The sequence below is a fragment of the Lonchura striata genome, chromosome 8, assembly GCF_050655825.1.
Source record: "Lonchura striata isolate lonStrDom1 chromosome 8, ASM5065582v1, whole genome shotgun sequence".
Lineage (NCBI taxonomy): Eukaryota > Metazoa > Chordata > Aves > Passeriformes > Estrildidae > Lonchura > Lonchura striata.
Window position 1 is genome coordinate 21,171,727 of NC_140710.1, and position 25,632 is coordinate 21,197,358.

General features: G+C 40.7%; 1 protein-coding gene across 5 annotated transcripts; it reads right to left on the reverse strand.

The window, feature by feature from the left end:
* Positions 1-232: 232 nt before the first annotated feature.
* SLC25A24 (solute carrier family 25 member 24) lies at positions 233-22,833 on the reverse strand. 5 transcript variants are annotated; one of them, XM_021547021.4, is made up of 10 exons: positions 22,474-22,798; positions 11,836-11,962; positions 11,281-11,368; positions 10,748-10,859; positions 8,025-8,183; positions 7,530-7,682; positions 6,331-6,438; positions 4,571-4,738; positions 3,374-3,524; positions 233-2,709 (listed from the first exon to the last, which is right to left on the reverse strand). In XM_021547021.4, exons 1-10 carry the CDS (start codon positions 22,657-22,659, stop codon positions 2,531-2,533), a joined length of 1,431 nt encoding a protein of 476 aa, XP_021402696.2. In that variant the 5' UTR covers positions 22,660-22,798; the 3' UTR covers positions 233-2,530. The 5 variants fall into 5 exon arrangements, with proteins under 5 accessions (XP_021402696.2, XP_085442672.1, XP_085442673.1 ...); XM_085586546.1 differs by lacking the exon at positions 22,474-22,798 and adding an exon at positions 14,108-14,442; XM_085586547.1 differs by lacking the exon at positions 4,571-4,738 and having other exon boundaries at positions 22,474-22,833.
* Between the last annotated feature and the right edge of the window lie 2,799 nt (positions 22,834-25,632).

Below are 25,632 nucleotides of genomic sequence, written 5' to 3' on the forward strand. Positions count from 1 at the left end.
ACAGCAAAAATATTAAACAGATGGTCTTCTATTAAGCAATGAGACAGTTGTAAACAGGATAATTGTCAAACTGTTTTCAAGTATCAGTGTAATAGCAAAGCACAGTCTAGTCTTAAACCTACTTTTAGATCAATTGCCTCCATTTTTTACATGGAGTATTATGCATGTAATGCAATAAAGAAGTGTCATCTATCAGACCTTGAAAAAAACACATCAGCACACTCCAACCAGATAAGGAAACAAAGATTTATTAGAAACTGGTAGTTTTATGGAGCTAGAAAGGTAAACATACATTTAAGAGACAAAGAATACACAATTGAATACAGTCATCATCAAGGCACATGATGAAAAATCAAATCTGAAACAGATCATGTTTTCAACATTTGAAAAGGTCACCATGATTTCAATACTCAGAATGGCACTTGCACACTATAAACAAAATGGAATAAGTCTGGAAGATAGAAATGCTAAAGTCATCTTTACATCACACGCACAATACATTTGCTCATTGGTCACAGTCAAAATTACCTGCAACTGATCTCACAAATCCCACAAAGGTACAAAGATATTGGCAAAACAAAAAAAAAAAAAAAAAAAATTAAGATCAGGAAGGCATTATACACAAACTATTTGAATAGAATGACTTTTTTTTTTTAAAGTGCAAAGTCCAACATTTCCCCAAAGGGAAGGCCAAAATACAGCTAGAGCTGCCATTTTCTGAAATGTGATAAAAAATTCTATAATACAGATTTTATGGAATTGCTATGTATCAGTTTATGGAGAATAAACACCAGCCATGGAAGCACTGAACACAAATTTACATGTGATTGCTGTTTGAGAAATATGGCCCAAAGCATATGTAGAACAAGGGAGATTCAGGCAGTTATTTTTGCTTGCTTGTTTTTCTGCTTAAAAAAAAACAAAACTCATGCACCCCTCATGCCTGCCCAAAAAAGAAAGAATTAAAAAGAAGACCCTTAATGACCTTAACAGCATAAAATTCTTCCTTCAGTAATCCAATTTTAGAAAGTGGTCTAAGAGCAGTTGCTTTTAGAAGGTCAAGGTAAGTATAATCTCGAATTTACCAAGATTAAGACAGTACACATTACAGCAGAAAAAGCCTAACAAATGAGTCTGGTAATAATTGTTAATCTATTTCAGTGTTCAGGCCTGAAGGCAACTGTGTGCCCCTCCACACACACAAAAAAAAAACTAAAAAAGGAAGTCACTTTGGAAGGACTTGTACATGAAAATACCTAATGTTCTGCATTGAGGAAGGGCTGCTTTGTTTTCTGAGGAAGAGCTGTTTCTCAAGCACTAACAGGTCTGTAGGCATGCTTTGCATGCTACATGAACACCAATCTGATAGGCACCTGAGTTCAGCACTGCCACTTGGTCACCTGGACAAAACACTTCAGTATTTTATTATCCAATTTCACACCCACAGCCAATGTTCACAGAAGACTGATCTCACAGGACAAAACTGTAAAAAACCTTTACATAATAATGCAATTCTCTACTGGCTAAAAGCACAGAGTGGATGTAGCCCTCTGAATAAGGGAAAGAATGGAGAGTCCAAAATGATAAGCATTCCTGTTCCCAGAGCTATGAACAGCTCTGCCACTGGCTGTACAGCAATTACAACCAGCTTCATACTGGATCCTCCATCCTGTTTTTAAATAGCAACTTGCACTTGTAGGAATGGCTCTAACATCCAAATTTTTTCTGTTCCTTTGTATTATGATCCTATTAAAACATGCAGCTGTAACCCAAATGTTGCCATGGTTAATGGTGCTGACATTTACAAGTGCAATGAAAAGCAGGTCCAGTGAAGCAAGTTATCAAAATTGCTGATTGTATTACAAAAATACCGTGTAAATCATTTGAGGTATTCCAACACTGCAGAACAGCAGTTTCTCAGGCTCTTTAAATAATAAAAAATAAAAAATATTTGCCTGAAGACAAAGGTGATGGGCTACATTTTAATGTGTTATTCCATCATTGTGTGCATCCAAGATACTATTTCTTATGAACTTAACATTCAGTCTTCAAAAATTGTGAACAAAAGTGCTCACTTCTAGGCATGCAAAACGTCGCCTGTGAATTGCTTGAGTGTAGGCAGCATGACAAAACACAAAGTCACTTTTATATATTCAGTATCAAGGCAGTATAAACTTTGCCTACCTTTGGTTTCATCCAAGACAAATACACATTTTGGAAGGACTAATATAAAATACCCAATAAGTAAAATATGCATGATTTCCTAAAAATAAAAATATACTGCTGATTTAAAGACAGTTTCTGGATTTTTTTTTTCAACTCTGTGACATTTTAAAGTGCAATATAGGTATCTGTTTAAAAATGGTGAACTAAAATTTAAGAAGTTTCTTCCCATTTAAGGGCAAATGTGGAAGTCGCAGCATCTCTCTATAAAGGTCTGTCTCTAATTGTGAGAGCAGATTACTTGAGAAAACATTATTGTTCTGGTGTTTCCAACAGCACTAGAAGCCTCTCACCTTTTTTCTTCATTTCAAGCTATTCCCAAATTCTGTTTCATTTTTTCATATACAACATAGCTGATGCTGACAGCTGGAAGCACTTTCATAAAATTAGGTGCTATGCCCCTATAAAGTCCTCGGAGTCCCTCTGTAGCAACAATTCTTTGAAAGAGACCAACCATGCTTAGCTGTGGAGCTCCTTCCACTGAGGCTAGAACAAAAAGATAATGTGTTATAAAACAGTTCTAGTAATATTAACAATCTTGAGCAGGTCTCAAACACCTGGATCATGAGCCTACTATCTCAGGTCCCCTGAAGAGATCTTTTAATCCCAGACATTTGGGAGATATCCATGTGTCTAAATCCCAGTGGAAAGCATTATCCACCTATGTTCCTTTGGAAATCTAGGCTCCCATCCTTAACTCTGTGCAGAAACCTATCAAACAAAAACCTCAACTATGAAACTATGCTAATGAAATGTCCTACAGAGCAAACATTGCTGTCTACCCTCACAAGACAATTCAAGCCTTATCATTTAATCTCTAAAATTTAGACAACATTTTAAAGTTTAGAAGAGTGCTTCCAGACTATGAGAGGGGCTGTGTCTGGTAGTCTTGTACGGAATGTGGCTCTCAGAATATACAAAGCACCAGTTCTTAAAATGTTACTTTTTAAATTGAGTACGAAGAACAACAGTGTTGGGGGTAAGAGGGAGAAGGGACCAACATTAAGAAGAATTTTCCAGCTACGTCTAGTTTTTCCAAGTTGTTGGATTTGGTTTTTTTTCTTTTATTCCTATGTCTCTGCTTGACCTAACCCACATGATACAATTTTCATGGGACTACACAGAAGCATTTTCAGAAAAGAGAACTCACCTTGAGCCTGCATGCGTGTTCTGATAAGAGCGAGGGGGTAGCTGGCTAACTGCCCACACGTGCTGGAAATGGTGCCACACCCCAACAGGACAAAAACACCTGGGTTCGCAGAGCTCGATGCGTAGTGCTCTAGCCACGTACTCTTTAAGAGCTGCCAAGGTACAAAATTAAACAATAAGAGATTTGCCTTCAAAATGTAAACAAGTGCTTCTTTATTCATAACAAATCCTAAGGACTCAATCCTGAAAAGCAGCAATTTCACTGGGCCAGTCAGACATGCTTCAAGTGCACAGGTAAACACCTTAGCATACAGGGAAGGGCTTCAACCAGACTACAACAGTTAGTACCTAGAAGAGAAATCCTTAGAAGGTCCAGCAGCAGAATAGGGCCCATGCATCTGTAATACTTTGGGGAGAGAAGAAGGGAAACAACTCAGCACCCCACAAAGTGCAATGAAAGCTCACATATCTGTGCACATCATCCCATGCAGAAACAAGGATGTAAACTGTAGAAATAAATTCCATACAGTTTTGAAAATGTTTGTTCAAACAGTTCTGGTGATGGCTAATGCAGTGTCAAAAAAAGATTTCTCTAGACCAGAAAAAAAATTAGTCGGTGTGTTTGAGTTATTTAGCACACTTTGAAGCAAGAGGTATTAGCTAAAGTAGATAAAAGACTTTCAGCATTGCTGGTGGGTGAAACAGGTGCCAGTTTCTCTGGAAAGACAGCAGTGTTTCGAGCTCCTCAGAAAAGCTGTGTCAGCCAGAAAGAATTCTGGTAACATGCACAGACATGTTAATATAATCAACTCATAAACCTAACAACTGGCAAAAAAATGTATAAACTATCATAATATGAATATCCTTTTAAAGGCACATATTTCCTATAAAATGGGTATGTCCCAGTCTAACAAGGTTAGGTAAGTGTCAAAGCTTGCAGTACTGCCAAGGTCTGCATAATCCTCTCATAGCACATTCCTGCTTGGTTCTCTTGCATGGAAGGGCCTATCTGCCCAGGCACTCCTCAAGAGGGGCAAACAGAAACACTGAGGTCTACTAACATCAGTGGAACTTCTCATTTGTCTTTTTAAAATTGAACCAGCTGTAATAGTACAATAATACAAACATTCTAAAAAATATTTACGCTTTTTGTAAATTAATTAATGACAGCTACCTGCATTCAGTGATCTAAACTCACCTCATAAACAGCAAGGTCAATCCCAGCATAAGGAATTATACCCAGAATATTAGGAATATAGCCTTTGTAGAAGGCCTTTGGACCTTCTCTTTTTAAAATCTTCTTAGCACAGTCAAACATCCCAGAATATTGCCCTGTTTTACCCACAGCCAATCTGGTCTTTAAAACCTAAAAGGAAAAAAAAATGGCAGCCTTAATTACATACCTATTTATTAATCTTTTTTAGATACACAGTTGATCTCTGCTTATTGAATTCTCTAGAACTGCTTTGCACTTTGGTGCTGCAAATCTCTTTTGATTACTGAAAAGCATTGTTAGCAGCAAGCTTCTTCAAGTTCTGTGCTTAGTGCAGAGCACCACACATTACTATACACTTGCTTACAAATTCTTAGCCTTTTAAAATTGCATTTTAGCTTTATAGTCTTCATTTAAAAAGGCAGTTATTTGATCAACTTGAAGGCAATATTCATTGTGAGAGTACTAACATGCTAGCATATGATACTTCTGGTCTGGGAACACTAAAGCATATTAAGAAAATATTTCAAAAAGTATGACACTTAGAGAGGTAGCTGAGGAATGTAAGGAATAATTATGTCTCACTACTGAAACCCAGCACCTGATTAATAAGGCAAGCAAGTCTGTACTGCATCTAAGGACAAAGAAATTAGTAACACCATCCAAAAAAAACCACAGAGAATGTTTCCTGAGCAACAATTTGGTCTACTTTAAAGCCTCATAAGACTGCATTTTTCTCAGGAATTTCCTGACACTTGGCTTTTCTCTCTTATTTAGAAACATCCTAAAACCACTTCCAGGACAGTACCATATTTTTGTGAGGAAGACCAGAAGATATTGTAGAACAGTTCCCTTGTCTCCACTGATCAGTGTAATCCAGACAATCTACAACATGTTTCAGTTCTTCCCTATTTTAACCCATCTCTGTACTCAGCTCAGCTGGATTCACCCTCTGGAACAGCAAGAATGCTCTTTAGAGAGATCATTATTATTTCAGCAATGAAAACAGTTCCATTCCATTCCTACCCATGAAAAAACTATTTAGGTTACATTTGCCATTTCTACCAAACTTGATGTTGGTATTGGTTTAGTCCCAGCTCCAACATCTATTCCAACAAGGATCTGGACAAATGATAAACCTTCTGGGGAACCAGCAGTAAAGAAAATAGCTGCAGTTTCTGTGAAATGGTGTGTAACAGTTACACTGAAGCAATTAATACATTAACATAAGTTAAATTGCAGTGTGTAGTACCACCTAGAGCTATGTCCTACAGGGCAAAGAGCAGCCAAGCCACCCACCCTGAGCTGTAGCTGTTACATCCTTCCCCCACACCGTTCCCCTTATCAGACACAGCTTCCCATCATAACACAAGAGAACTTCAGTTCTGTCCAGACAAGACTATTCCTTGCTTAGATATAGCAGGAAACAGATTTATGCCCAATTTATAAAATGCTTGAATACATGCTGAATTTTAAATGTTCTTGGATGATCTTTTTTCTTGCATTAGGTTTTATTTAAATACTGTTTTAAAAAATACTATAAAGCAAAACATTACAAGATCCGTTAGAACTTAATACATTCTAAAATGCCTAGCACTGAAAGTCTCAAAGGAAGTCCAAAGTAAAAATATATTAAGGTACCAGACTAGAGAAGTTTTTTTACAATATTTTCAAGAGCAAAATGGGGTTTACTTAGTAAAGAAACCAAACATTTTGCAGGCACCAATGGAAGCAGATTCTCTTACCTCCATGGGGTAAATAGAAGTTTGTGCTGTTGCTCCAGCCAAAGAACCAGATACAAATCTTTCAACAGTGCCTAACTTTCCATCGTCCCTAGTGAGTATCTTCTTATACTGTATAGTTGAAACACAAACACACATGGTTTTTAGGAGTGGTAGGAGTCATTGCAAAAGGCAAGAGTATAGTACAAAATGTCTTTTCAAGCATAAGAACATAAGAGCATGCCTGTTCTTAGTTTTTCATGCATTTACAGTCACATTTGCTAACCCAAAAAGATTCTCCAGAGCACAATAAACATTCAACCCTGCAAGAACTCTTATATTAAATACCTCAGTCACCCACAGTACCATCAGGTGTTCTTCAAACAGCCAACTCAAGGGTTGGTACACCAAGAACTCCAGAAAACAAAGAGGAACCAAATTCCCTTGCAGATCCAGTTGTCCAATCAAAAAATGAAAGATTTCACAGAAGCACAGATTCAATTTCACAGAAGCACTTCGAGCACTGTACACACTGTCATTCCATGAGTGAAGAATAATGTGCCCGAAGTTACTCTATGGCACCACAATCTGCTGCTCAGTCTTGCAACATCCCCACATTTATTTGATATTTTGTTACTTTTATCTCCTCCTTGTACAGAGATGTGCTGTGTGCTCATTTGGTCTTACTTGAGGCACTAGCATGCCTCAAAGAGCAAAAATAAAGCTCATTTAAATACACCAGAATGGGAGTTCATTTTCCAAAGGAGGATTAGGCCTTAACATGATGCTTAAAGCTGATTCAGAGGTAAATATAACTCTGAAATCCAGGATGAGGGCATCATACATAGCACTGTGATATCTGACTTAAAATGAATCCCCTGTAGGTTCAGCTAGCATAATGTGCCAAGTTTTTGCCTGTTGTCACTTTGCAGCAACAATCTAGATATTAATGCAGTACTCCACAGAAAGCCATGCAGAATCAGGGACAGTTTAAAACATGCAACACCTGTAATTTGTTTGCACTGCTTAAAATACAACCATTATATCTGCCTAATAGTAAGTATTCTATAGATTTAAATCTGAAACTCACTCAAATTACTATGAAAAAATTCCCAACTACAACAACAAGTCCTACATAATACAAAAGTGCCAATGACAAACAGTGAGAGTGATTTAGGACTTTATTTAGCATTATTTTCATTCTTGATTTATCATTACCCTACCTGCTCATAAGCCCAGAACTTAATAGCTGTTTCAGGAGCTATTTTCACAACATTTACACCATTCCCCCTCCAAAGGGATCGGACACCACCTTCTTTCAACATTTGCTTAAAACCGCTCGCTATATTCATTTTGTTTGACTTTGAACCATGAACCTAAAAAAACCAAAACCAAAGTCACAGTACAGAACATTAATCTGATTAGATTATAAAACTCATCAGTATTAAATTTATTAAACATATATCAACTAGCAAAACCATATACACTATTGAAAAAAATATAATTTTAGTAGCACAAGTACTGTTACATTTTGCTTACATTTTTTTCCCACATCTATAAAATACCATTTTTATGAGCACAAAAAATGGAAATTGTCAAAACATAGCCAGACCTCTGCAATTTAAACACTGAGCTAGGTCCTCAATTTCTTCCCAACAGATGTCTAAAAACTGAAGTGATAGACTGGAAAGCAAGAAATTCTTGAACATCGCACCTACCTGCATCATGACTTTAAGGCGATCTAAGGGTGCTGTACCTGTTCGAGAGACAGCACCAGCCACTCCTCCTGCCAACAGCTGCTTCCACCACTGCCCAGTCTTCTTCTCTTCCTCCGTGAACTCATCTGGAACAGTCAAACTATCTCCTATATCCAACACCTTTATGAATCCAAAGCAAAGATGTGCAAATAACTATCTCGTTCCATCGCCTCAGTTTTATCCACAGTTCTAATTCCAAATTAATATACTACCCAAGAATGTGCAAATAAAGTGCTAGTTACAAATAAAAAGTATTTCTAATTTACATTTTATAATTAATTTACTATGCATTGCTTTTCAATGAAAAGTAACTTTGACTTCTACATAGATATTGAGCAGTAACACTACAGACCCACCATTTCAAAGACTGCACCATCATCATTAAAAATTATGACAAATTTCCTCCTTGAGTATGGCCCAAGCAAAGACATTCTGTCATGATCAGCAGTCCTTTAAAGTCAGCACTAAAGCTCAAATGCTTATATGCTGCAGCTAACCTTTCACCAGACAGTCTTGTGGGATTAGTTTGGTAATCTCCTAAGGTTGCTAACGAGAGATTTCTCTCACGGTAATTTATTCACACATGTGGGATGCCTCCTTCTCCCACACTCCCCAACATTTTAAAGCAGAGTTTTAACAGCTGATATATCAGAGTATTCTATTTCCAGTGACTGCTGTGTATTATCCTACCAAATGAATAGTTTGACAGAGGCCTTATAGATTTTCTTATCAGTTATACACAAAGACACATTTAATTACCTTTTCAGCTATAAAAATTTGACATTTCACTAAGGAGGGGGCACGTTTGTATTGCCATTGGATTTGATCAAATAACATTAATATAGGATTTAATGATAAAACTAAGACACAACACTATGAAATCTCACATGTCACTTTTGCCCTTAAGTGTGACCTGTAATTATGATACATGAGAAAAAGTACACTGTAGATAATGCAAATCTGCTATTACACATAAATTAAAAGTATAAAAAGAACAAAAATGTATTAATTACTGATAAGTACTGACCAGAAAGCGTGTTAACTGATACACCTTTGAACTACCATTGATTTTAATTGTAGGCATTATATCCCTAATTTATGCTGCATGCTCTCCCTGTTAGTAGACAGAATATTGTCCTGGTCATTTGGGACAAAAATTGCAGGGTGTAAATATAGCCACTGAACAAAAAATATAAGCAACAGCTATTCTGGATATTGAACACAGAACAGATTAATTGGACAATCCTTTCATCTTTATTGCATTTGAGGTTTCAAAGTGAGGCGTCATCAGTTGCTCAACTATGGAAACATGAAAAGATCAATCAAAACTCTCAAAACATAAATTCAGTGTTCTAAGAGATATTATGCAGATCTACCAGGGTTTAAACTTTGTGTGTACCAAGACCTAAACACAACTAAGGAAAAGAAAAGATAAATTTGAGAGTGTTTGTAACAAAAAGGCCACAGCTACCATAATAATTCTATGCCATTGTAGCTATCTGCTTGGAAGAGTCTGATAGCAATTATATAATAAAAACAGAATTGTAAGAGCTGTCTGTAAATGCCAGCTAGACTGGGAGGTTTCACATCTGTTCTTATCTCAAAGACCAGCTGTGTTGCTGGATTTTGCCTGCTGTGATAACTGGATCATCAGCTGACTAAGATCACAAGAAACTCCTTCAGTTGTTTCTTGGGGGCAACTAATGACATTCCATAATAAAAAAGAAAAATACAGACCTTATGTTTAATAATAGTAAGGAGCATTTTATTAAAGCCAAGTTGTTTTTTCCACTAAGCTGGGACCAGGACTATTTGACCTCATAGCAGTGCTTCAAGTGCTTTCTTCAGCAAACAGGGAGCTAACTGCCTTTTGGCAAGCATTCCTGAGCTGAGGTTGTGCAGTTTCAAACACCCTGAGCTCTTAGATCTCATAAACTGTTTTTTATTATGGAAATGCTGACTAATCCCTGGAGATATAAATGGTTTCACTATATTCAAAGGCATCTAACCTTACTTTATTTCCTCCAATAATCTACAGGAAGGATATTTAGCAAACAGGATTACTGTTGGTTTACTTACTTTATTAATATTCTTAAAAATTGGTCACTTAGGTGTTAACAGCCCCATTCAATTAAAACTTTAAAAATGTCTCTGCACAGTGGATAACCTATTGCTGTATATTCTGTATGTTTAAATTAAATTATATGACACAAAAGAGCACGATGTGCACAGAAAATCACCAGTCAGGACATCAGTGATTTTATGATAATTATAACGATACTATATAACTGCACATACTAATTTCAACATAAGAAACAGATAAAATGTCTATATAAGTTGTTTCAACAAATTAAATCATATTGTAATATGCAAAGAAAAATATTTAATATTCTGATTATTATTTTTTGTGAAATATCTCCAAGAGAGGAAGAAGATTCTGTCCTAAGAATTACTTATATTACTTTGATAATTATTTGCAAAGTTTAGATGACGTTGTTCGTGCAGAAGGAACTCATCTGATACAGTTCTGCTTGTAAATGGGAGAGCAAGAAGTGAAAAGAAAAAGCAAATACAGATATGCTTGAAATATAACAAGTGTGAAGCTGTTGTACTCAATATCACAAATGAACACAGCAGAGGTGAACTTGAGAGCTGCACTAGATTAAAAGAGAAGTTAAACTTACAGTGGAATGTTTCCAATATCGAATTATTTCTTCAATGTCTGTAGCTGGATTAAACATAAAATGATCTCTCCACTCATTCCAGTCTACTGTCATTGTCCCATCAGCATCAATACTGAAAAGAAATTGAACAAAATTATATAAGGAAATAGTAATGGTGAGGTTTTGTTCTGTTTGTTTTTTCTTCCCCCTCCCCCCCACCACCACTTTTTTAACTTGGGTTATCACATCAATAACAACTGACTGTAAATTCTATATAGTGGCTTCAAGGCTGAATCTGCCCTGGCCTTTCAATACTATGCTTCTCTTATCCAAGTGCATCTGTCCTATTCCATTCAAAAACATAATACAGTGCTTCTTTCTAGCAACAACATTTACAGAGAAATAAAGTAACATTCTCCTCCCAGAACCAAATGATCCAATCCAACACCTTTCAAAGTCATAATCACATATATCTCCCTCTCTGAAATAGAAAAATATAGAAATTAACAATACAAGGAAGATTAAGCTGCCTCAAAAAATAATATAATCCTGACCTTTGCAGGATCTTTTCTGCCTGTTTTTCTGAAATGTTTATACCCAATATCTTGAGGGACTGGACAACTTCTGAGGCTTCAATTTTTCCTAGAAACATTAAAATAATAATGACACATTTAAAATGTGGATCTTAATAAACTTAGCACCTTGGAGCCCATTGCAACAGCTGAATAATTGCAAAGATGATTTAAAAATCAACTTAGCACAGATGATGTATTTTCAATGTCTACTACAGGGATGAAGCAAATGGGATACAAATATACAGTTAGTTAAAAACTGGTTCATCTTTAATAGCTAGAAATAGTCAGAACTTTCTTCACAGTTTCTCCATCTGGGGAACAAGGAGCCCCAGTTCAGTGTACTTGCAGAAAATAGAAAGAATAAAGACTTTTTTTTTTATCTATAGCAAACTTTAATTATGATAATGTTAAGGAAAAGTAGTAAGGATTTCATATTCACAACTTTTTTTTCCAGTCAGACAAATACAAGTTACACTACTTTTAATGCAGTTTCTTCAGACAATGTTTGAACAAATAAAATAAATTGAGGTATACCATCATTGTTTTTGTCCAGGCTCTTAAATGCCAGTTTCATCTTTTTCTCATGTTCTTTAAGATACTGCATAAATTCTTCAAAATCCAGCTGTCCATCCTGGTTAGTATCCCCAGCTTTAAAAATTTTCTATTGAGAGAAAAATGAATATTTTATTTGTCCAAATTACAGCAGGTCACAAAACAATTTTGTTTTCAGAATTTAACATACTCAATATTTGTATAGGGAGAGAAAACACTTGGCAGTAAATATATATTTAAGAAAGCATTGTTTATTATTTACATAACTTTTCTGTGCAGAAATTTTAAGGTTTCTTACCAGCACTGGTAAATTATACCTACAGGTATTAAATAATTTGTGGAAGACATGGGGGACAGGAGAAAAACCCAAGAGAGAACAAGTTTAAGTCTGTGAGTTTCCTGTACATTAAATTTTTCAGTAAAAAAAGAAGAACCTTGACTATCATCTTAATAAAGTGGTCTATTAATTATTAATTGTAAAGATAAAAAATACAAACATCAATTAACACTTTAAATGCTAGCCAAAAAATTACAAAGATCTTGCCCCACTGGCACTTGCAGTTTCAAGAGAACAGAGCTTTCTGCTTCAAACGGAAGCCCTGGCTACAATTTTAAATAAACTTGTAACAAATACAAACACATTTATCTTCCTTTCTTGCATGTGCTTCCTAGGAACCGTCCTGCAGATAGAAACACTCCATGTAAAATTAACTATGCATTGAATGCATGGTATGCAATTGCCAGGACTGCAGGAAACAAGTCTCAAACACAGCCCAGGCAGACACTTCTCCACCAGCAACGGGCCAGGAAACTTCACCATCTCCACGTGTGAAATCTTCCTGTTAGAGAAGGGCAATTAGAGCAGCCTGTAATTGCTGGGGCTTGTGCTCAAGGCAAAGCCCAGGGAAGCTCTGCAGGGTTTAGGAGCTTGGGCTTTACACCGCAGCTCTGGGCACAGAGAGCCAAGGCCACAGCGCTGCCACCTCCTCGGGCAGGGTGTGCAGGGAGCCAGCAGGGAAACCAGCCCACAACCCTGCTCCAGAACACAAGATTTAAGGGAAAATTATGTCTTATCCCCTCCTTTGGACATTGGTCCCTGTGGGTTCCCTAAATGTGCAAAATCCTAGGGGGGCAGCACTCAGTAGCAGGCAGGAGACCAACCTGCCAGCACTCATTAACTGCAGCTCCGCAGCACTGCAGCTCCCATGTAAAGTGCTGGCCAAAAATTCTTCCACCTATCTTCTATTCAGCAGACTGCCTTGTGCAACTGTAATTTCTGAATAAAGTAACCTTCTACAAGATTTGAATGGCTGTTCTAATCTGCAAAATCTGGTTTTAATTTTGTTTACTCCTCTTTAATTAGCAGAGGTCCTCAAAAGACCAAAGTCCAACAAGTTCTAGGCCACAAAAACTAAACATAAAGGCAACAGAAAACTGGTGTATTTGTTGCAGAGGTCTGAAAAAGATGTCTAAATATATTTATGTTACCTCTTTCATCTTCCCTATTCCTATACAAAAAATAATATATTTTAAAATTTCATCTCAAAAAAACGAAATTTATAAGATTATCACGGATTTCTCAATGAAATGGAGCAAAATTATGTGGTATGCCACAGTGAAATTAGCAAATTATTTACCTCCCATAATACAGCAAGTTGTGCACAATAAAAATCAACTCAAGATACCACATATTCAGATAACTATTATTTGGTATCAGCTTTGAAAAAGAGTGTTTTTATTATAGTCATAAATCCATCTTGATTGTAATTTCTATTAATAACCTGTCAACACAGATGGATATACTCATCAATTCAGTTTCATGCTTATATCAATATGGTTAGAGCTGTTCAGAATTTCCCATTACAAAAAAAAAGTTAGTTTACATTTATAGATAGTTATGGATACAGTCCTGACCACAACCTTCTAACAGGAAATTAATAAAGGCTAGTAGATTCATAATTTTTTTAAAAATCCAAACAAAAAACCAACCAAACCCAACCATTAAAAATTACTCTAGTCTGAAGAGTCCCTTCTCAAAGACACAATCTCAACCCATCTTTTACTCCACTCATGGCACCTCCTGCTGCAGGGTCTGAGTGTCCTGCTGGGCTCCCATGCTTGCCTGAGGTGACTTATGAGACACCTGTAAGCACTATGTGTGAGTTCTACTCAACACCAACTGTTACTGTTCCCTATTGCTACCCGAACCACACAAACCAAAATGCAGAACAAGGAAAGTGGTTTTCTGATTCACAGAAAACAAAACTTGAACTAAATTATAATTGCAAAACCTCCACTGCTGAGGATGATGTGAGCCAAAGAAAGCAGGAACTCCTGGGAAGTTGAGAGCAGGAAATTTCTGTGTCTGGCAGGGGGCACCTTTCAGTTCATCTGCCAAAGAAGTGGATTCCAACAATGAGAAAATGGTAAGCATAAACTTACTCTCCATTTCCTACTTTTGTTTTGACAGTTATTTTTCCAGACTTCAAGTCAGTCTCAGCCACTCTCAGTGAAGCAGAACAGGAATGACAGGGAACAAAACCATATGGCACATGTGTTTTTCTCTCAGTACGAATCTAAAAGCTCATGCAAACAAAAGCCTCTTGCTGTCTGTGAAGTCAACTAATAATGTGGGTGTTAAAGTTTCAGATTAAAATCAGTAATTTGCAATCTTGTGGAACTAGGAGGAACACCGAAAGAAACTTGTCTTCTCCTTGGCGGCCAGAAACTTCCTCTTGGTGGGTTCCATACTCCATAGGCACAGCCAATAAGAAGACGCCTCTGGATTCTGTGGGGAGCCTGGCACACTAAGTCCTTGGTACAAACTGCCCCTTCACAGCATCCAATAGTAATTCAAGTTAGAAGGAGCCTCTGGAGTCCATTGAACTTAACCCCAGCTCAAAGCATGTCTAATTAGGTCTAATTAGATCAGGCTGTGTGGGACCACATCCAACTGAGTCTTGGACACTTTCAAGGGAGGAGATTCCACAACCTCCACACACAAACTACTCCAGCAGTCAATCACTCCCCATTTCAGTTCAACACTGAATCCAGCTCTGCTCTTCTGCATTTAATATACTACCAGATATTGTATAATTACAGCCACTTGTCATTCTGCCAGTGCCAGCTTCTCAGATGGAGGAGAACTGGATGCATTTTAAAATAGGCATGCTTACAATAGAGCAGGAACCAACCCAAGGTGCCAACACTCACTCACAAGTCCTGGGAAACAATGTTTGGCATGCCTGCCACATAAAACCTGCCATTTCTTGTTACTGCCTTACTGTGGGATCACCTCACCTTTACAAAGGCTCAGATCCAAATGTTTATTCTTCAAAGTGCACCATTTCTTTTTTCATTGTCTAAAAACTGTAACCCCAAGCAGTAAAGATAATTGACTGAGTAAAATGATATGATGACCACATAAAGAATTGTTAATTACTGACAGATATAGGAAGACAGTTTAGATGATGACACGAGCTATAGCAATTTGTGCTTGCAGCCCAGAAAGTCAATCATATCCTGGGCTGCAGAAAAAGAAGCATGACCAGCAGCTCAAGGGAGCTTGCATCCCTCTACTCGTCCCTCATGAGACCCCACCTGTATCTGTCCTGTATCCAACTCTGGGGTCCCCAGCACAGGAAAGACATGGACCTGGTGCAATGGGGCCTGAGCAGGTCCCAAAGATGATCAGAGAGCAGGAGCACCTCTCCTGTGAGGTGCCTGTGAGGAAAGGGTGGAGTTTTTCAGAGTGAGGAAGAGAAGGCTCCAAGGAGACCTTATTACAGCCTGTTGGTACTTAAAGTGGCTTCTAAAAGAGACAAACATTTTAGCAGGGTCTGTAGCAATAGGACAGGGAGTAATGGATTTAAATTTAATTATTTTGTCTATCTAGATTACATATAAGGAAGAAGATTTTTACTATGAGGGCAGTAAAACACTGGCATAGGTTGCCCAGAGCCTGGCAGATGCTCCACCCCTAGGTACATTTGAGGTGAGGCTGGGTGGGGTTCTGAGCAACCTGATATAGTTGAAGACTTGCTTACTGCAGGGGAATTGGACTACAAGACCTTTTAAAAGTCACTACCAATCCAAACAATGCTATGATTCTGTGATCTTTCTTTTTAATGCTACAGACCTTGACACAAACAGCACAGGAGCATTTTAGTCTATTTGGTCATGACACTGTCACCTTTGTCTTTCCTCCTCTTTTCTTCATAATTCTACTATTTTTGTTCTTTTTCTGTTGCATATTTTGTTAATACAACTACTTTCCAAGTCCTGCACAACCAAGCAACACCAACAGAAGAAGCAACAAGGAGACTGGAGCACTGAAGGTTTGGGGTTTTTTTTTAATTCTCCATTATATAAATCACGTTGCAGTGTTGAATTCCTACTCTGTCAGAAGACCTCTGTATTTGGTGTGGAAATGTAAGTCAGCAGGACTGTTAAAAAGAAAGAATTACAGATAGGCTTATATACACATCAAAAACTCCCTACCCTTCTCTGTAAGTGTCCTGCTGAATTATTAGACTGTTCTGTGCCAAAGTTATGAACTTTAACACATTCATGGCTACAAAGTAAAGATAATGAATGCAATACACTAGAAATCTTGATGGGTTTATGTAGACTTTTCTTTTAAATTTACAGTCTAATTTTAACATTATTTAGTATCATTATTTGTGTATTGTGCATGAGCCTTCACATTCTGTTTACAAGACTGAACTGTGCATAGAAGGTGGGGCTGCTGACTACAAGGATTACCAATTATTCATTAGCTTGTTATTTCAGCTAATTAATATAAAGAATATTTAATAGGAAGTGATTCATCAAGAAGTTACTTCCTTCCTATCATGCTCTCTACAAGACCCAAGCATAAAACAGCACTTCAAGGTACAATTGCAAGTAGCAATTATGTGTCCTGCAATCTGCTACCAGAGTTCCAAAATACAAATGCTGCATGCAAAGAACTCCAGCACCACAGTAAGAACATCATCATGTCTTTAGACATTCACACTTCCTATTTCACATTTGCTTTTAAAGCAGATTTCACATTTGCTTTTAAAATCAGAGTTCCTATATATAAAACCAATCATGATATTTTTTGCCCTTTTTCAGTTCTTTCCCTCTTAAGTATTTTCTTAGCCATTCACATAGCTCTGCAGTCTACAGTTTTCAGTTATTCAGCTGTAATAATATTGGATGCCAAAATCAGTCACAATAAGTATACACAACACTTCTCCCTTTACTGGACACATAGTGGACAATAGTCTTTTTCCTATTTATATCTGCTAAGACTACACAAATTTTTGCAGACTATGATCACCCAAAATCACTAGCAAAGATTATTAAAGTCAGCCTTGTCAAACTATCAGTTGGGAGATAAATCCAGCATAAAGGGACAGGGCCTGAGGATGTGTTCACACAGCATTATAGCCCAGTGGGCCCCATAACACATGAACGAGACTGACACTCCATCTCCAGAAATCCAGCACAGCACTGAGTAAAACTGGAATTTGCACTGCCTCTAAAGGCCTCTCAACTTGTCCAAATTCAGCATTCATTTTTACTCTCTTGCCTCCCCAAGGATACTACCAACATGTGAACAGTATCCAAGCAGGCCCTTTAAACCTGCTACAGACAGACAGCAGGAGCCCCCCACTCCAGACTTGCACCCTTGACAGCAGCAGATGTTGCTATCAGCTACAGAGCTTCCCCTTCCTGTTCCCTGTCCTAAGCACTGCTCGTCCCTGAGACAGGACAGCACTGGCAGAGATCTTCTCCCTGGTCCATTTCAGCTAACAGAATCTCTAGAAAACGAGACAAAAAAGGACAAGATTCAAGTGCAAGTACGTTCTCCCAAAATGCCTCGCAGAGGCTGCTCCTTCAGGACCTGGGTAAACTCTCTCAACTCATAGTTATGAATTAAATTTCAAGAATCTGAAACAGCATACATGGAAGATACAAACTATTCCTTGAACTTTCATTCAGCATTCTTTGCAAGTTACACTAGTATTTTTGACTTTGAGCATACTTGGTAGACTGAGTTTTCCCATTAAATAGGACAATTTTGCTACTGAGGCATCCCAGCTATAGCAATTTCAAAAGATTTAACAGTCTGCCTTGTTTGTTCACCTGAGACACACTGCTGTCTCAGGACAGGGATTTAGCAAAGCATTTCAACACAGCAGTTAAAAGAGGTCTCAGAGGTGAAGCTTCCCATATTTGGGAATTCTTGGCATTCTTGCACTTAGCAGCAACAGGAGGAAGACTTAATCATTCACTGTACTCTGTCACTGTTCAAGAAAAAACCTATCATGTTAGTATTAAAAAATAATTCCTTTTATCTCCCTAGATGTTTAAAGTGTTACGAAAACAAATTTAAGATTCATCTTGCTCATTCATATGGAGACTTGGAGACTACAACACTTATCAGTTAAAAGCTTCTGAAGCTGTATACATAGAAATGAAATAATGATTTACATGTTTGCTTACAATGGAAGCAAAGTAAATTGAATACATTCAATTTCAAATTTACTAATTGAACACATGGCTGAAGATATGTGTGGTATTTCACAATTAAGTCCCCATAACCAGTCATAATCATCACATCTATTATGACCAGGAAAGGGAAGTTTAAAGGAACTAAATGGTTCCAGTTTTCTACAATCACATGACATGACATCTGTTTTGATAAAAAGCTGAATATGTAGACTACTCTAAATCTATAATACCAGGTTTTGGGTAAACTCTTAAGGTGAGAGAAAGCTTCAATTCCTATAAAGAATGACACAGACACAGGGAAGTGTGTGCTTTCTGGACTAAGAACTGCTAGGGAAAGCTCAAGCTCTGAAGCACTATCTAGCTGCAGGTTTTAGAGGCCAGAGAAAAGCACAGAAGGAAACAATCCACACCTGGGCCGCTGTCACCCATCCCCATGCTGAGACACAGCAGTGGAACACAGCACAGGGGCCTGCCTCACTCGGCAGAATTCTCAATTTCCTGTGGTTTAAATGCAGAAACATACCTCAAGTGTTCTATTTTTATACATGATTGGACTCAGATTTTCAGAAACAGTCAATTACTCTAAACAGACAACAGTCTGATTGTTGTGAATTTAGTCTCATTAGGCCCTGTCTCCACCACACAGAGGTGTCTCTTCACACTGTTTCTTTATCCAAAAGAGCTTTAATGTAGCCAAAGGCTTATGTCAAAATGTTAAGAGAGTTAGTCCAAATAAGATTACACTGGTTCCAGAATGTAGTTATTCATTTCAGTAATGTCTTCCTACTCCTAGTCCAGAACTCAATGTATAAATAGCACCCGATTTTGACTATTTGGCTGTTCCAATCCCAAACTGAAGCTTGAAATATGGGGTTCACCTCCTACAGATTTACTGCAAGGACTGATGGCAGCAGAAGGAAAGGATGAACAAAAATAGTACTTCATCCAACCACTCACACCATTTATGGTGCTCCCGCCTACAAGACTCACGGCATTCAGAAGACACAGCATGAGATCATTTGTGATCTGATCCCAGCATCTATTTTGTGTCCCTGCTTATCAAAGCCACTGTACAATAGCTGTTAATATTGCTTGTAGAGCAACATTTGATAGTTACCACCCTGAATTCCTCATTTTTAGATAATGACACGTCATGTCAGGAATCTTCTGCAAAGTTTTGCAAAGTTACCCATTCCTGACAGGTAATATCCTACAATATGAAACAGGAGTCACCCTGGCAGCCTCGAAGCAGCACACATTCCAGATTTTCCAGTCATTTACTCTTGTCTGTCAGATACTGCCAAAAGGCAGGTCAAGTAGAAGAACACAGTCAGGAGGTTCTGTCAGGTTGAGCTATGGGGGAAAAATTTATCTTCCTTCAAGGGAGATGCAAGCCACCTCCAAAGCTTACCACACAGGTTCACAGCTAATGGAAGGTGCATACCTGTAGTCTCTTACTCAAATGGATGGTAGCTTTGTCTCTTTTTAAAACATGCATATTCCTTCTAGAGAGGAACTGCACTTAAAGACAAAAGAGCAAAACAGTACTAGTAGCACAAACACTATAGTGTGAAGGTGGTACAACTTTGGATCAACCAACTGCCTTTGCAGTGAAACCCAGGAACATTCCAACAGTCCCTTTTCCACAAGTTAGCCAGAAAGCAGCCGTGCAGCTCAGAAGGACAATGGCCAGCACTCCAGGTATATGGATTTCATCCTACGTGTTGGAAGCCACCTTGCAAGAGATTTTTGAAAACCTAACACAGACCAGCATAAACATAATGAGGCTTGAGTCTCTGATGCATCCCTGAGGCACCAAAACTGACTCTGCTCTAGGATATCCCAAGCTCTGCCCATGCCATGGTGCCACTATGCTAGCAGGGCTGAGCAGTTCAGTAGATAACACTTTGCCTCATTGTATAATATTTCTATGTCTCAATTCCTTACTCATTAGTTATTAGTAATTATAAGAAAGATTACTTCTACCTCTCCAAATATGATGATCTGACTTCATTAATAAAATACCTTTTCACCAAGCAGTAAGAAAAATTAATTGAACTTTAGAGCTTGAAGTGGGAGAAGGCAGCATTGAGCTGCAAGAAAGTACAGGAAGGAGATTAGCCACAAAAAGGCAGAAGGCAAGACTTACTGGGGCTCTCCTATTACAAGAAGTCCAGTTATTAACAGGTACACAGCACTACTCTAGTGTCTACTTCCAACTGTGCCCACCCTAGTGTAAAACAGTGAGCACACAGAAGTTTCCCTGCACAATTCTTCCACCTCTCTCAAATGAGCAGATGACTCACAGTTTATATTGTTTACTCTGTGTGTCTTTAACAACTAAGGCAACAGTTCCTGCTCTGTATTACATCCAGGTCTGTCTAGCTTATGTCTATCTGTTTCATGGGCATCCCTTTCAGTTTATCCTGAAGCAATTGAGAATAATCTGACACCTACTCAGATGTGCACGACTAATCAAGATCACTGGTTCTGAGAAAGAACTTAGAACTTCAATTCTTAGTTGCTCAAATATTCAGCAGCATGCCAGGGGTTTCAATGAATTATGTGGGAAGACCACCTTTGTTAAATAACAGAAAATTACTTGGTCACCCGTTTCCCTGTTGTTCAATATAGGTAAAACCCCCAGAGTGTTACAGTCAAACTGGTACAACAGGTTTACAACAATGTGTCTAAAATGTGTGACTGGGGTTCATAGCTAACATGCTCTGAACACTGACAACTCTCATGGATAACCAAAAAGGCCAACCTGTTCCTCCTTTAATTACGAAAGCCTGAGAACACAAAAGGTGCTAATGTAAAGATGATTTTGACCAGCAGCAACACTGAAGTGAAAGTGTGCTTTCATTTATAATCTTGAATAAACACCATTCAACTTAAGAGGTCTGTTGGATACTTTTCTCTTAAGTATAGGAAACAGAGAATTAAATATAACAGAAGGAGGCAAAACAGAGATGAAATAACGAGACCACAGGGAAAAACTGTCACACAGTCAGCATAAGACCACTGAATTATTGACCCAAGATACTTTTTAACAATGGAGTTGAAATGTAAGTTCCTTTTCCTGCACCTTCTCCAGAAAGTATGCAACAGCTAGTACCGGTACAGCAGAGGAATGCCCTGGAATAATTCTTTAAACTGAAACAAGCAGAATTGTTACAACAGTAACTTCCCCCATACTTCTGACAAGTACCTGCTCAGCCTAAATTAACCCATGTGTGTCTTGTCAGCACAGACTTGCCTTACCACACAAACACTTGTGCCCACAGAATTGTGTACTAAGTGATTTTATATGCTGATCCCTGGGGATTACTGAAAATAATTAGGAAACAGAAGTTTCTCTTCTAGGTAACAGGTCAAGCCTGCTAGTGTAAGTCAGCATCACACTGGAATGCTTAACGACTTAAGTTTTACTGACTTCTGAGGTCACAGCATTGATACAAGGGACAAAGGAAGGTAATAGTCCAAATGATCACTGCAGAAGCCACACCACGAAGAGTTTCGGCACTGTCGGTTTCACAGCCACTGTTACAAGAGTGCATTTTCTAATAAAGGGCCTCGATATCTGACAACAGTCCATGCCAAGAAGAATAACTTCCATGTCTGTGAGTCTAGCTTAAATAACTAGTTCTGAAATTGCAACCTCCGGCTATGCAGGTTACACTACCTGCTGCCCAAAGCAAACCCTAATTTACTCTGATCTAGATTATGCATGGGTGGAGTGGCGGACAAAAGCTGTATATTACCACCCTTTATCGTGATGGAAAAGGAAGGTGCTATCGAGTATCACTCAATAAGAAGTCAAAGCGTGTCAAAAGTCCACACATGATGAGTAAACCCACTTGGCAGAGGAGCCGCCGACAGCTGTACGCGCTCGGGACTCTTGCCCTACAACCCGGGGCGTGCCTGTACGACACGGCCCCTGGCGCTGGAGCTGCGGCCCGGGGAAGGAAAAGGCCAGGCCCGGGGCCGCCTCCATCAAGGAGCGGCTCCGGGCGCGCTGCAGCCGCGCCGGGCCGCGCCCCGTCCCCCGGGCTGAGCGGGGCCGCGCCCGCCCGGCCTCGCCGTCCCACGGCCGCGGCGGCGGGCCGCGCTTACCTCCTCCGCCTCCTTCCCCAGAGGGATGCCCATGGCCCGGAGGCCCGTCTGGAGCTCGGCAATGTCCACCCTCCCGTCTTCGTTGAGGTCCAGTTTTCGGAAGAGGTTGGCGTAGCGGGACTCGCCATCCCTGTTCCCGTCGCAGGCGGCCGCCGGCAGAAGGAAGCCTCGCAGGAGCTGGAACATGTCGGGGCCGTGCAGCGCGTACAGACGGACAGCGTCCCCCGACTCCCGCCGGCGGGGCGCGGACGAGACACCGCCCGCGATGCTGCCAGGGGAGGGGAGAGCCGGGGAGGGCCGGCCCGGGCCCGCCCGGCGGGGAGCGGCGGAGAGGGGCGGAGAGGGGCGGAGAGCGGCGGAGAGGGGCGGAGAGGGGCGGGGAGCGGCGGAGAGGGGCGGGGAGCGGCGGGGAGCGGCGGGGAGCGGCGGGGAGCGGCGGAGAGGGGCGGAGAGGGGCGGGGAGCGGCGGAGAGGGGCGGGGAGCGGCGGAGAGGGGCGGGGAGGGGCGGGGAGCGGCGGGGAGCGGCGGAGAGCGGCGGGGAGGGGCGGGGAGCGGCGAGGAGCGGCGGAGAGCGGCGGGGAGGGGCGGAGAGGGGCGGAGAGGGGCGGGGAGCGGCGGAGAGCGGCGGAGAGGGGCGGAGAGCGGCGGGGAGCGGCGGGGAGCGGCGGAGAGGGGCGGAGAGGGGCGGGGAGCGGCGGGGAGCGGCGGGGAGCGGCGGAGAGGGGCGGGGAGGGGCGGGGAGCGGCGGAGAGGGGCGGGGAGCGGCGGAGAGGGGCGGGGAGCGGCGGAGAGGGGCGGAGAGGGGCGGGGAGCGGCGGGGAGCGGCGGAGAGGGGCGGAGAGGGGCGGAGAGCGGCGGGGAGGGGCGGAGAGGGGCGGGGAGCGGCGGGGAGGGGCGGGGAGCGGCGGGGAGGGGCGGGGAGCGGCGGGGAGCGGCGGGGAGCGGCGGGGAGGGGCGGGGAGCGGCGGGGAGCGGCGGGCTCGCCCCGCCCGAGCCTCCCTCCGCCGCATTCGGCAAACGCGCCCGAGGGGCCGGGGCGGCCGCGGCCCCTCGGGCTCGTCACCGCGCTCCGCCCGCACTTCGGCGCTTGTAGCGGCTCGGCGTTTCCAGCTCTGTCAGAGAAATACCACAAACGCTGCAAAAGATCTGGTTTGGACACCTGGGCTTATTCTATTTCCCCCCCATTCTAGTTTCGCGGTGGAGAGCTCAATTGAAGGTGTATGAAGAACAGCCCAACCTAAGTGCAGTCTGAAAGAGGCAGGCTAATTGGCCTAACAGAATAAACATTATATGAGGAAACGTCTAGCGCTTTTTTCTTCATAATGGCTTCATAAATAAATTAGTGGAGTTAATGGAAAAGTGCACAGGTGGTCTAAGAGTAAATGGATAGAAAATTTCACCAAACAGTCTCTCTTTCCACAAGAGAGTTGCCAGGAAAAAGAATTTCAGCTGTCACTGAATTGAGCCTTGCTTTCCTGGTGCATGTAAAATGTATTTCAGCATTACAATACCAGGGTCTGACTGTGGACTACTGTTTGAAAAAGGGCTACTTGTACTAGGACTTGCATATATAAAGACTGCTGGATTGTGTTACAGGTTCGTTGTGCTGCAGAGTAGGTGGTGTGGGACGGAACCTCCTGCTTAAAGTGGGCTCATCCATGAACACTGACCAGGTTACTCAGGTCTTTATTTCAGCCTTGAAGACCTCCAAGGATGGAAACAGGACAGCCTGGCCTAGAGCCTGATTGTCCTCACAGGGAGGAAGGTCTTCTCTTCTAAACATGGAGCTGTTCTCATTTCACTTTGTGTCTGCTGTCTTTTATCATCCCACCATACCCCACTACAAGAAGCCTGATCCTACTTCCTTTGTAAAGTCTCTGTAGGTACCAGCAAGGTAGAGGCCTCCTTTTAAGTTGCCTCAAAGCCTTATTTTCTCCTGGCTGGCAAGTTCAGTTTTCTCAGCCCCTTTTCACAGAGCAAGTGCTCCAGGCCCCAGACATCACGGTGGCCATCTGCTGAACTCTCTGGTTTATCCATGATCTCCAGGTATTAGGAAGCCTAGAACTGGACTAGTGTATAAATACAGTCTGGCTTGTGCAGAGTAGAAGGGGATAATCTACATCTCCTGGCCATGATCCTGTTAATACAGCCCAGGATGCTGCTGGCCATGCTCAGATTGCTCTCTGCCAAGACCTCCATGTCCTCATAGCACAGCTGCTCCCTGTGGTTGCAAGGGACTATTCCTTCTTATATGCAATATTTCATGTTTGTCCTCATTGAATTTCATAAAGTGCCTGTCACCCCATTCCTCCAGCTTCTCTGAATGGCAAGCACACCAGGGGGTCCTCCACAGTTTGTGGGAAATACTGGAAAACACTGGAACAGGCAGAGCCTGAACATACTTTACCTCTATCTGGAATAAGGAAAGTGAATACTGCTGAAGGTCACTGCATCTCAGCAATGTAATACTGCTAAGTACAACCTGAGATTCCATTTTTCTCCTCATACCATCATCCTTACATCTTTATCTAATGAAGTAACATTCCCTTTTGCCCCTAACCAGAATATGCAAGTAGTATATGAACTCATTACTGAATACAATACCTAGATAGATGACATACATGGGAATGAAAAACAGTGCTACCCTAAGATCTCCCTGCCTGCCAGTAGGTTCCTAATATAACTGTCACTGTCTGAGGTCTCAATGTTCCACCTATTTTCTTATGGATCATACTAAGTGCCATGTATGTATATTAATACCATACATGAATTAGAACCACTCAAAAAGTAACACTAGCACTCCATCATTAAAACGTGAAAAGTTAGTGTCAATAGTCCAAAATTCAAGGTAATCGAGGGAGAGATGCATTTGTTTTTCCTGAACAAGAAAAAAAGCTACTTGTGGCAGACCTGGCTTTCATAAATGCATCCTGCATAGGTATAATTTATATGGTGTGCCATACTGTTCAGAGTTGTGCGGAAGGAAACAGGAGGCCACAGAGAAAAAGCAGATAATAGCTTGCTGGTTTGACAATGAACACGTGCAAATAGATCCTGCTTTGACTTGTATGCACAGCAGAAGTTGGATGTATCAGCTGTGTATGATTGATCCAACAGTTTATCCACGATGAGACACAACAGTGAAATTCATTCTTCAT